Raw genomic sequence first — 13826 nt, 5'->3', positions numbered from 1 at the left:
TGCACAAGCTTCCACAACAGGTATATCGGCCATGGCTTGTCAACATAAAGGCCTCTCAGGTCTCCTGACTTCAATTCCCTGTATTTCTTTGCTTTGGATATTTAAAATGTTTTGTGAATTACAGTCCTGTTGATAATTTTAACGAACTCTGAGAATGGATTGTCAATGGTTGTCTATGTTTTAGAGACACATCAGGAATATTTGGACATGTACGATTGTCAATGAGGAAATGTGCTCATGTCTTATCATTAACGGTGGCCATATTGAGTACTTCATGTTATAATACTCTCTTTCTCTAGTGCATATAATATGTCATGTTACTCCAGAGCACCTGAAATGATGAGACATAATAATAAAAAACGGCTAGTTTCCAGATCTAGTTAGGACTTTTTTGGCTTGTTTCATTGTGCGCTACTCATTCCTTCAGTTGTATAATTATGAAACACTCTGTATATTCGCGAATTCAGGTGAATTTCGATGTTTTAAAGATATTTTATTCAAGAGCATTGCACTCCAACTACAGAGATAATGACTTACTTTGAGGGTTCATCTTATACTCTTGCGCATAAAATAGTGCCAAAAGTGAATGTGCTTATTGGTGAGTACATGTTCGTGGGATGGTCAGTGTTGAAACAAGGTACTTCGAAAACCATGTAGGAACAGACATTAGAGACCAAGGTTACTGTAATGAAGCAACACAATGAAGCAATTGTGGCATGTACAGCAAAACTGATTAACATGCTACTAAAAGACTCTGCACAAAATGTTTTTGAATCACTTTCAACTTTGTTTTATTTGTCTCAGTAAGAATCACCAGTATTGACTACTCTCATGCTGAGATAATTATGAATAGGGGGCGGATGTTGATGAAAAGTCATCTTCTTATTTTTCACATTAGGACGATGTCTATTAATATAGAAATCCTTTCTATGTTAATATCAACGTAAAAAAGTAATTTCTTATATTGTATTTTTTGACGTTTTTGAACTAATAGGTCATTTTTATATTTTCTCGTCATTTTTTGTTCATTTTTAATACTTTGAAGAACTTTTAGATCATTTAGAAAGCATTTTACTTTTTTCTTTACCGATAGATCTGTTAAATCATTTCCTAACCAAATAGGTCAGTAGTAATCATCTACTGAATAGTCCACGCCTGTGGAGTAACGGTTAGCACGTCTAGCCGCGAAACCAGGTGGCCCGGGTTCGATTCCCGGTCGGGGCAAGTTACCTGGTTGAGGTTTTTTCCCTCAACCCAATACGAGCAAATGCTAGGTAACTTACGGTGTTCGACCCCGGACTCATTTCACCGACATTATCACCTTCATCTCATTCAGACGCTAAATAACCAAAGCTGTTGCTAAAGCATCATAAAATAACCTAAATAAATAAATAAATAAATCTACTGAGTAAGTGAATAACAGTGAAGTTTGAGTTTATAGTTTGGAACAGACTCTAAAGTCCATCCCTCATTCCATTGAAGGCTTCACTTCACACAACGGAATTAATATAAAATGCTTGACAGCAGCTTAGTTTAAGTGAGGACTTCGACTGCTACTGTTCTTTTGTCGGTATGAGGATGTCTTTAGAATTTATGTTTGGAAGGGGGGAAACTTTCACTATGTCTTGGACAGGACGTTGTGTTCTCAACATGGTTCAGAAGGGATGTCTACTGTAGTAGACAGTATTGTTAACACAAAGGTTGTAAGAATGCATGCTGCACCCACAATTTGTTTTGTCATTCATACTCCCTCATCTGGAAGATCTGGTAACAAAAGTGAAGCGCGGAAGGAGGAGATAGAGAATGAAGGCACTGCCATGGACCACCCCTGATTGAAACACATTGTAAACCCTCATTAAAATCTATAGTTTTCCCTTAAAACCTTCATTTTGTCGCATGTTCTTTTTCTTTATCTTAGCCAAATTCCAGGTAGTTGCCTCCTTTCTCCGAGATTTGCAGGGCTGTCATTGAAACAAGGTGACTAATTTTTAAGAAGTTGTGGTGCGAGTATGGTGAACAATATTTAAATGTCATTTTCTTTTAATTTCATGTCATTTTTCCATTAGTTTAAGGGCATTTTAATGATCATTTTAAGTAGATTTTTAGGTCATCAACATTCGCCCCCCTAATTATAAATGTTCCCATCCTTGAATCAGTAAACAAAAGGAATTTTTAAAATTGTATTTCCAAGTTCAGATTGAAGTAAGATTTTCTTTGTGTTAAAGTACTTACTTTTGAATGTGCATAGGGTAATGTTTTGGCTACTGATTGTATGATATTAGATATTTTCTCATGGCACTCCGGCTTTGAGAAGAGATCCCAATTTCATAATAGATCTTAAAATATCAGTAATCTACAATGAGTAAGCATTCAGATAATGAGTAAGCATTCAAATATAGTCGTGTGTACCCTCTCTTGTCCAGGCTGAGGACTAGCAATGGTGGAGTTACAACAGTTATGCCTATACACTGTATTAATTACTTACACCTATTGTAGGCCTAGTATACATATTCTTATAACAATATTTTACAGGCTTATTTTAATTTACAATTAGACACAGTCCATATTGCTACCAACACTGCCATCGTCGTTGTGTCGTCATCTTCATCATTATCGTCACCGCCACCATCATCATCATTTGCTCAAAAATTATTATTTCTTCAGTGGCATCATCCATTCAACCAGCCTTTTGTTGGCATTGCTCCTCTATTGCAGTGACGTGTCTGCAGTACCTACTCCAATCCTTTGTCCATGGTATCTCCCATTGATGTGCTAGCTCTATAAACTAACTGGGCTCCCAATAGAAACCCATTTTATGACCCCACATGTACAACACTGAATCTCTTCGTTGCATTTCCCCACACTGTTACATCTTCTACATCACCTTCCTTTCACCAACATTAAACGAAATGTAATATTGCTGCCAATTCATGTTTCGTCCATGTAAAATATAGATTTGTTCTGCTGCCTAAACTACTTCATGGCAACAGTGTATTTTGTGCGCCAATTCACAGTGCCCTTTCACTGAGGAATTTCCTCTTGCACTTTTTCCATACAGACCCCATTGTTTTTAGCAAATTACGGAATGAAGAATAACTCCACTACGATCCAATTTTCTGTCCCACAACCGCAGTTATCTTCCTTACTATAGATACCACTTTTTAAGGGTGCTGGTTAGTGCTGTTAACAGTATTTTCGCGTATAAATATGAATAGGCTATATAAAATATTTTTTTGCTCTGTTTCTGTCAAACACAGACTAATGTCCTTTGCACTATGTGATAAACATTGGTGAGTTGTGAGCTGACCACAGAAACAAACTGTCTTTCATTGTTTTAATACATGAATGGCAGAAAAAAAGAATATTGAAAAAAAATTATTGTTCTGAATTCAGGAACCATTTACTCAGAAAGTACTTAAGATAAAGTACTGAAATGTTGTATGTTAACGTAAAGTGTATAGTTCTTCAAAATGAATGGACTACTATTTTAAAATATTTAATTCAAGTAGTGAAAATGTGGAGAGATATGTAATATTTTTATAGAACAAAATAAACATATGGGGATTTGTCACATTGTGCTTGTGAAATTGAAAAAAGTACTATTTTTATTCCACTCATTTTCTCAAATAACATGTTTTTGACATGAAAAGTGAGATTAAAACTTTTTGTAATAGATGTTTCTAATTAAAACGATGAAAAATAATTTGTTCCTGTGGCCAGCTCACAACTCACCAACATTTTGTTTATCAAACGGTGCGAAGAATATTAGTTTGATAGAAACAGAGGAAAACAATGTTTATATATTCATATTTATAAGCGAAAATACTGCAAACAGCACTATTCAGTACCCTTAACTAGATAGAATTTTTCTTTCCTATCCTGTGTGACACATTGATCGAACTTGTGCACTTCAACTTCACCACAAGTCCTAATTTGGGACTGAAACAGTCTGTTTCGCAGAACTATAACAAAGTACCGTGTAAACTAAGAACAGTAACTCGTTATGTTACTCACAGTATGCAAATTATCGAACAATCATTACAACTACTATATTTTCTAAACATTATGTAAGTCTTACCTATTCTTTCCCAGTGTAATGTGATGTTCATTTGGTTGTAATTGAACCTTTTATTAATTCCCTTCACAGAACTAATACTTTTGCCAGAGTATTTAGTCACTCTCTCACATGCTTTATCAAGAAATTCCAGCAAACATTTAATTTTTCTTCCTCACAACACTTAATGACATTTGCAATAATAATTTTCCCTTTCTCCGAAGTGGATAACAGGATTACTTTTTCTTTGCGGTAGTGTGATTTCACCATTAACTGTGGTTGGTACTTCATCTTCAACATTAATGTCATCTGTATGCATTGAAGAAAATAGTTCTGTTTCTTGACAAGAGATGATGCGAAGTACATGCATATTGCTCTGTTGAGTCCACCCCTGTCACATGCTTCCTTCCCTCTGCTCCTCTGTCCCCATTCAGGAAGTTCGAGAAAACATGCTACAACAGCACACCGGAAACTATCTGAGCCTTCTGTACAAACAGATACAGTAGAATTCCAATTATCCAGACCTCAATCATCCAGATTCCCAATTATCTGGATTGATTTGAGGGAAAATACAAAAATTATACAGATCTGTACAGCAGCTTGCTGTCAAGCGCCTGTAGAATCTTGCAGTGACTTCTTCAAAGCAATGTAAGTTATTTGAGATGTTCCAACTAAAATAAAGTACAGGCACTATACAGAATTAGGTACTGTACTAAAATAAATTTGTATACAGTACTGTATCTTAATTTTTAGTTTTTATTTACTTTAACGTACAATTTTAGTAGTACAGTACAGCCATCAAAAAAAAAAAAAAAGTGGCCACACTCGTGAACAGTGAATATTTTCAAAGTCCATTTCAGGTCAGGATGTTACACGATGCTTGTGCTTGTAGAAGCAGTTTCGGAACTATGGAATCATTCGATATCTGCATCCCATAGAGCAGCGGTAGAGACCTCGCTTAATGATTCGAGGGTTGTGAGTTTGAGTCTTGTTCAATTTATCATTTTATTTTGTTATCGTTTGTCAGTGATATAAATAATATTCAAGTTATTATTTGTAATCTGTTATCGTTCTTTAGTGATATAAATAATATTTAAGTTATCATTTATAATCTATTATTGTTCTTTAGCACTATAAATAATATTCAAGTTATCATTCATTAGCGATATAAATGATATTCACGTTATCATTTTATTTGTTATCAGCGATATAAATAATATTCAAATTATCATTTTATTTTGTTATTGTTATTGTTTGTTAGCAATAAGTATAAATTAATAATATTCAAGTTATCATTTGTATTCAGTTATCGTTTTTAGCGATATGAATAATATTCAAGTTATTTATATTCTGTTATCGTTCTTTAGCATTAAAAATAATATTCAAGTTATCACTTATATTCTGTTATTGTTCTTTAGCGATATAAATAATATTCAAGTTATCATTTATACTCTGTTATCGTTCTTTAGTGTTATAAATAATATTCAAGTTATTTTATTCTGTTATTGTTCTTTAGTTATATAAATAATATTAGCCACCTGCGTGGCTCAGTTGGTTAAGGTGCTTGCCTGCCAGTCTGAAGTTGCGTTCGGGCGCAGGTTCGATCCCTGCTTGGGCTGATTACCTGGTTGGGTTTTTTTCCGAGGTTTTCCCCAACCGTAATGTGAATGCAAGGTAATCTATGGCGAATCCTCGGCCTCATCTCACCAGATATCATCTCGCTATCACCAATTTTCATCGACGCTAAATAACCTAGTAGTTGATACAGTAGTTAAATAACCAACTAAAATAAAAAAAAAATATTCAAGTTATCATTTATATTCTGTTATCGTTCTTTAGTGGGATGAAGTTACAGGAGAATGGAGAAAGTTACACAACGCAGAATTGCACACATTGTATTCTTCACCTGACATAATTAGGAACATTAAATCCAGACGTTTGAGTTGGGCAGGGCATATAGCACATATAGGCGAATCCAGAAATGCATATAGTGTGTTAGTTGGGAAACCGGAGGGAAATAGGCCTTTGGGGAGGCCGAGACGTAGATGGGAGGATAATATTAAAATGTATTTGAGGGAGGTGGGATATGATGGTAGGGAATGGATTAATCTTACACAGGATAGGGACTGATGGCGGGCTTATGTGAGAGCGGCAATGAACCTTCAGGTTCCTTAAAAGTCATTTGTAAGTAAGTAAGTATCGTTCTTTAGTGATATAAGTAATATAAATTTAATTTTAGGTTTGAAACAGTATAGTTACATAATATTAGTGTTAGTGTTTCTTCTTATATTATTTCATTATACTATCCTGAAAAGTAGAGACGAGGATTTGAACCTGAGACATTGACATCTAAATTCCAATGTTCTTCCGACTGAGCTACGAGGGCATAAATAAAGAAGCATATGCCGAAATATTGGCCCAATCCTCCTCCAAGACGTCCTGATGATTTGTGGAAACTCGTTCTGGGATGCCGAGGCTGAGAACTGAAAAGACTAGTTGATTCCATGCCCTCTCAACTGCAAGATGTGATCGAGATGGGAGGAAGATGAACTAAATTGTCATAATAAATAATGATAAAATCATGTCAGAATACATTCATGAACCTGATCTTAATTACTAAAACAGTCATAAAAGAGAAAGAGACAAGAACAATTATATTTTCTCTCTCTCAATTAAAAAAAAAAAACATAAAAAAGTACTAGGTTGTGTTTGAATGCACGACCTCACGAATACCAGCCTGAAGCGCTACCATTACGCTATAACAATAAGCCGGAGAATACTTTAATTATAAATAATTGATTAAATGGCGAACTTACTCGTGTTAATTATGTAAGCATGTACGGCTTACAGCTGTTTCGGTGCTACTTGACACCATCCTCAGAGCCTTCTGTGTCTTGGCGACATCTCGACTTTGCTGCCTGTTGTGTGGGTGCGTTCGTGTGATGAAGAGTTGAGTCAAATAGTGTGTTCTGAAATTATCTGTGTTGAGAATTTGGTTAGGGTGTGTTTTAGTGTGTCTGTATATTTCATATTGTTCTAGACTAGACGGCATTTCGGAAGGCGGTTAGCTTTTATATGCGCCGTAGCATTTTTGGTATGTGACGTCACAAGCTTGTACAGTAGAACCAATCAGAATCAGTCCATAACAAGCACTTCCCGAGTTCATTTGTTCACATGCGAGTGTTTCAATACATTGAATAAGCAAAACTAACATTAATTACTGTGTGTATGTAAGGTAAATAAATGGAAGAAGAGACTGTAAAAAGACAAGTATTACACAAGCAGGCATGGAAAATAGTGTTTGAGGTGTATAATTATTTTAAAAACGTTAACGAGCGGAATGCTGCCGGCCATCTTGATGCTGGCAGCAACATTGCCAACATGCAAGAAACGACTGCAGAAGCATGTGGTGTGGGATTGAGAACCGTGCAAAGAATATTGTTAGTGAAGGAAAGAGGGTTTGTTTGGTGTCATGCTTACAGTAATCAACGGCTAAGGTCATTATTGTCTTTTAATAATTTAAATTCTCTCCTGCGGGTATTTGTATTGCACGTGCTCGTGAAGTACGATGTGGGAATGTTGTACGCTGCCTTGCTGTCTCTATCTGTCTCTCTTGACGCAAACACTAGCAGACAATCACCTTCCGAATTGCCGTCGACTCTAGTGTGTTGAGGTTTTGGTTTTTGGGTTGTATGTGTAGGATTTCCATGTCTGTATTTATGTTACTGTATGTGTGGTTAGCATTAGTTATGTGTTCAGCATATGTAGATGTATTGTGTCCTCTGGTTATTGCTTTAATGTGTTCTTTGTATCGAGTTTGGAATGATCTGCCTTTCTGTCCAATGTAGAAACTGTCGCAACTATTGGATGTGAGTTTGTATACGCCTGTGTGGTTGTATTTATTTGTTTGTGTGTTAAGATGTCTTTGTAGTGTATTTTCTGTTCTATATGCTATGTTATATTTCTGTTTTCTGAATGAGGATGCGATTTTATGTGTGTTTTTGTTTTCGTATGTTAGTGTGATGTATTTCTTGTGTTCTTGTATTTGTGTTGTGTTTTGTGTGTTTTTGTGTTTGTTGAGTTTTTGTTTTGTCTTCCTTATGATGTTGTCTATTATGTTTGGGTTGTAACCATTTTCTTGTACTATGTATTTGATTGTGTTCACTTCTTCATTGTAGTGTTGTTGGCTCATGGGTATGTTGAGTTATCTGTGTACCATTGTCCTGAATGCAGCATGTTTATGGTGTGTGTGTGTGTGTGTGTGTGTGTGTGTGCGTGCGTGCGTGCGTGCGTGCGTGCGTTTTTTTCTGTATATTTTGAAGGTGTGGTTGTTGTCAACTTTTGTTATGGTGATGTCTAGGAAATTTATGGAGTCAATTATTTATATTCAAGTGTTAAAAGTAGTATACGAAAGATTCAAAATAGATTATTTTAATTATAACTGTAGATATCAGGCAATGTGGTCCAACAACATGTAACATGGCCTGTCTCCGAATTGTAGCGGAGTTTCCTGAAGAAAACTTTGTTTTTAGAGAGCAGCCACTTTTTCTTTTGACAGCTGTACATACATATCTATGTTTGCTTAGTGTTTTTCAATAAATTTTTTTTTTTTTTTAACTTTGTCAGACATCGTTTTTTTCTTAATTATTCCCGAGTTATATCCTATTATCTGGATTTCTGCATATTCGGATAAATATGGAGTTCTACTGTACCTCAAAATATCATATTACCAGTATACTTAGAGTATCATTATCTTCATTTTCCTCTTCTTATTCAAGTATTGGATTGTGTGAAGTCCAGCAGAGTGGCTTAAATTGTTTAAGCTAACTCTTCTTTTTATAGCCCAAATTTTTTGTTCAATATTCATTTTGTGTACAAAGTCAGTTATTGGTTTTTGTGATGTGTCTTACTAGTCAATTAAATATTTTCAATTGGCTTTGCTTGTTATTCTGTAACTTCCAGTACAGATTTTGAAACTCTGTTTTCACTATCTATAATATACTTCTATCGTTTTCTGTCACTATTCAGTTGTTTTCTGTTATTACCCAATTTTTTTTTTTCATGTACAGTAGTTACAGAATACTGCCGTCACTTTTATAAAACTTGAATTTGGTTCCTTTCTTACATATTTAAATAATATTTCCTTTATAGTACCATATATATGATTTAATGTAACAGAAACTCCTGTTTATGAAATTATTTAAAATGTTGTTATATTTTTTGGAATTATTTCAGATACATTATGATGACATTTTGTAGATCTTGTTAATTAACTCTAACCTCTAACATCCTGGAATGTTCGTCAGCAGGATATCAGGAAAGAACAAAAATGCATAATTTCTGTTCAACAATAAAGTAACATAGCAAGAAGTGATATGATTGGTGTCATTGTCATTCGATGTGTGTGTTATTTGTGCATATTTAATGCCTTTAAAGCAGGGGTGGGAAACTCGTATTGTAAACAGAGCAGTCAGCATGAATATCTACGTACAACAGCAACTGTAGCGGGAGAAGCTCATTACTCTGAGAGCAACTGTTTCCTGCCCTGCAGCAGAAAAGTCATAGCTTTGTACTATGTGCAATCAGCTGTACAGAGAAATGATAGTTAACAGAGACTATTTGTTTAATCATGTGCAATCAGCAGTACACAGAAATGATAGTTATCAGAGACTATTTGTTTCAATTTGTTGGCACAGTGTTGTTTATGCATTTTGCTAGTTATGGTCCAATGAGAGTCTTGAATTCTGCAGGGTTGAGCTTTATTTCTGAATTTCACTGTTTGTAATAACATAGCATGATAATCTTGGACGTTGACTAGTAGAGTTGAATTTTGTTGGAAACCTCTTATCCATAAACCTAAAACATGGGATTCTGGGTTTTAGGAAACTCTGCCAGAGAATTTTATCACATAAATTAGTGTGAACTACAGCATACCAGCACTAAAAGTACTTAACCTTTGCGGTTAAGATTTTGAATTATCATGTCAGATATTCAGCTCAATTCATTTATATATGTTGTATAGAAGTTATGTGGAAGAAATAAACTTTCTGTTTTTATGGTTTGTCCCAACAGAGTTCTACATGTGTTCGATGAGGTTCAGAAAAGAAGAAAGCCTTCTCGTGGTTACAATCCAGAGAGCTTATTGTTTCTAGCAGCAACAGCACTCATATCTTCAAACATAAATTTTTTTGAACCAGGATTGCTTCCAAATACTTTGCAGGAGTATATGTCAGATATATATCCTAATTTCAGCATATGTGACAACTGTAATAGTGCAGTTCCCTACAGTTCATCTGGTAAGTTTCATGTAGGAATATTTTTATTAAGAATGTGTAAATGAAAGAGACGAAAGTAGTAAACTATTGTAAAAACCTATAAAATTTCTGTAGCTTTCAATTAATGCTAAACACGTTTAAATATGCAAGAATCACTATAAAGGAATGTACTACATTTTATTAATGATATTACAGTTATCACTAGCCTGCGAATTTCAACTTTGTGTTTGTTGCCTAAAGTAAATAATGTGATTTTATATAATGTGGATGTGCTGAATTCGAATTTTCAATCCGTTTACTTCTGTCACGTCAGGTTTGTTTGCGAAATCACTTTAAATGTATTGTATAATTTCGTGAATTTCATCACAAACTTTTTCACTTCATTTTTTTATTTCAAATGCAAAAACAATATTTAAGAAACACAACTTGTTGAAATTATATATATATGGTTGTTCATACATGTCACTTGAGTGTTTTTGCTTTGTTTTGTCTTGTTTACTTTATTATTGGATGTATAAATTAGCACAATTTATCACACAAAAATTACACCACTTTCTTCTTAGTTGAGAAAGTCCTCCTGCTCCTCTTTCTTTTATATTTGTCTTCAGGCATTTCACGCTTTAACATCCAATGATAATCAGCAACATACTGATGCTCCAGCGTCCCTGATGTCTCCTTCTGAACTCCTGCAGATCCTTGTGAAATTGTTCACTTTGCTCTTTGTTCAAAAATCCTAGATTGTCGGGGAAATAATCCAGGTGAAAAAACAGAAAATGAATTTTGATATTCATTTTAAAACCAAGTTCCTTATATGCTTCAAGCATGTTAGCCACAATGTTTCGGTAATTAGGATCCTTGTTGTTATCAAGAAATTTAAAACAACTTCACAGAAAGATAACTATGCTGTTTTATCCTTTTCATCCATAGTGATTTAAATGCTGCATCAGACATCTGTTTTCTTATGTCAGTACCATTAAATATATCTTCTTTTAATTTGCTTCAGATAGTAGTGGAAATTTCTCACATATGTACTTGAAACAGTCTCCTTCCTTATTTAAAGCCTTTACAAACTGTTTCATTAAACCAAGCTTAATGTGGAGAGGTGGCAGCACACTCACAAGGCTTTGGCACACAACATTCTTAGAACCGACTTCCAAATTTTGTCGAGGTGGCCAGTCTTTCGTAGTCCAGTGATCAACTCGTGCCCTATTATCCCACAGACAGAGAAAGCATGGAAATTTGGTAAAACCAGATTGTTGACCCAGCAGCATAATAAGAACCTTGAAATCATCACAAACTTGCCAGGTGTGTTCACTGTAGTTCAGTCGCAATAACAACAGTTGCAAATTTATGTATGATTTTTTGAGGATCACTGAATAGGCAACGGGCACTGAACCAAAAATGCTTCTGTTATGAAGGAGGACACCCTTTAAACTTCGCTTGGAAGCAACAATGAACGTTCTCCATTCACTTAGGTCATAGTTTGGTAGTCCAAGTTTCAGCATAAATTCTTTCACATTACTGCAATATATAAGATCATCTTCGGAGAAAAAGGATTGAAAACCTATTTCGCAAATGATGTTTCTGGGCACAGCAGAATTTTTTCTTGTAGTCTGGAACCTCACAACTCAGCTAACTCTTTAGGGAGGGCAAGATCCCTTACTAAGTCATTTAATTCACTGTGGTTAAAACATCCACGTTCTTCAGCACCCGATTCTGATAGATAGTCACTGTCACTCGTCACAATTTCCCTCGCTTCTACATCAGACTCAGATGAAAACTGTTCAAGATTTTATAGTTGCACAGTGATTGGTACTTCAGGTCCATGGGACACAGGTAAAATGGCTGGCAGAACAACTGGATACATGATTTGCTCTTTATTTTTAGAATTGTACCCTTTCACATCACACGAACAGAAGTAACAGTCATTACTATGGTTCAACTGCTCTCTCCGAACCATAGATACTCCAAAAGATAGCGACAGTCTTCTGCCATTGATCCAATGACGGAGGTTTTCAATGCATTCTCTACATACTTTGTGTGGTGCCCAAGCTTTTCTTTGGTCTTCAAGTTTGGTTCCAAAATAGGCATGATACGACTTTTTCACAAAATCTGTAATATTACACCTCTGCTTAGGCAATGTGTATATCCCACATAAGTTATGTAACTAAAGTGGTCTGGATTATTTATACATCCTTGGTGCGACATGGTAAATACTTTCTTACTGAACTAGAAACTCAACATTCTACTCCACTATAAAGCTTCAAACTGATTTCGTTTTGTTTCCAGATGAAACACAGGCTAATGAAATGTGAGAGTAACTAGACGAGTTGAGTTGAGTCTCTCACCAAGGTCACCAAGGAGTGGCTGACATTTCTATCTCCCACAAATAAAGATAATGGCAAGACTGCATGTTATTTCGCCCTAACTACCTTATGCGCTTGCACCCCCTATCTGCTAAGAAACATCCAGTGCCCTTAGGTTTCAATATAAACACCTTAAAAATATTTTGAATACATTTGGTTTCCATATCCTAACATACCAAAACTACATATGTTAAAGTATTACAGTTTAAATAATTGCGCTATAAATTGTAGTAATATATTATAACAAAATTAAAATAAAAAAAATTGTACGTGTTAGGAACTTTCTGGCTTTGAATTTGATTTCAGCATGCTAAAAATACCCTAAAAATATTCAAACTTTGGCAGCAGTAATTTTCATTGTAGACTAGTGTTGTTATTACGTCAATTTATATTGCAGAAGTGTATTTAAATTTACTTCACATTGTCTCTCTCTATACTTTGTTGCAGGATACAGAGTATTTACATTCAAAAATCCATATCTAGGCAACACTTGTGTGCCATTCCAGCACTGGGCTTGCTCACGATCTTGTGCAGAAGCTATTGAGATTCCTGCTCATCAGGAACAGATGCGGGCTGCGGAGAGAATGGATGAAGAATATGACCATTATATTCAAGAAATTCAGAATGAAGAAATGACGTTGCCAAGCAGAGGTTTCTGTGTTCTTCTATAAACTTGATTCTTACAGTATTAAAGCAGCTATTTGATCACTACCGTCTGTATTATGAAAGTAATTTGTAGATTGAACTATAGATTAAATGAAGTCATTTTGATGTGTTATAGTAGTAACATATTTATATTCATTTATGAGTGATATTTTGTCTATAATTAATGATAATTTAATCCAAAATAAGATATTGATTAAAATTATTATTAATGAACTATAATTACAAACGTGTGTTTCAAGTGATACTTTTCATCCCCTTATGTAGCACCTTCCACTTGAAAGATATGTGGATGATCTCGAAAGATATTAGTCTACAATTTTAATTTGGAAACGACCAGGTGAGAAGAAAAATAAATATGGTAACACAAATCTGTAGCTATCATTGTAGAGTGATGATTGTAGGTTACAGGGGAAGGAGAATCCTGGGTAATGATGTGGATCTCGTATGCAAATGAGCTTTACATAA

The 13826-nt window shown here is 34.9% G+C and overlaps 1 protein-coding gene across 1 annotated transcript in view; it reads left to right on the top strand.

Annotated features, from left to right (window-relative positions):
* The window catches only part of LOC138693121 (leucine-rich repeat-containing protein 58-like), a 31967-nt gene extending 18380 nt beyond the window's left edge, over positions 1-13587 (top strand). The window contains exons 4-5 of the mRNA XM_069816761.1: positions 10127-10350; positions 13143-13587. Of these exons, the coding sequence (XP_069672862.1) occupies positions 10127-10350; positions 13143-13366 (448 nt within the window). The 3' untranslated portion in view covers positions 13367-13587. The remainder of the gene's footprint in view (positions 1-10126; positions 10351-13142) is intronic.
* Positions 13588-13826: the final 239 nt, after the last annotated feature.

Source organism: Periplaneta americana, chromosome 17, assembly GCF_040183065.1.
Source record: "Periplaneta americana isolate PAMFEO1 chromosome 17, P.americana_PAMFEO1_priV1, whole genome shotgun sequence".
In the NCBI taxonomy this organism is placed as follows: domain Eukaryota; kingdom Metazoa; phylum Arthropoda; class Insecta; order Blattodea; family Blattidae; genus Periplaneta; species Periplaneta americana.
Note: the sequence above shows the minus strand (reverse complement) of the source record. Positions and strands in the feature narration are given on the sequence as shown.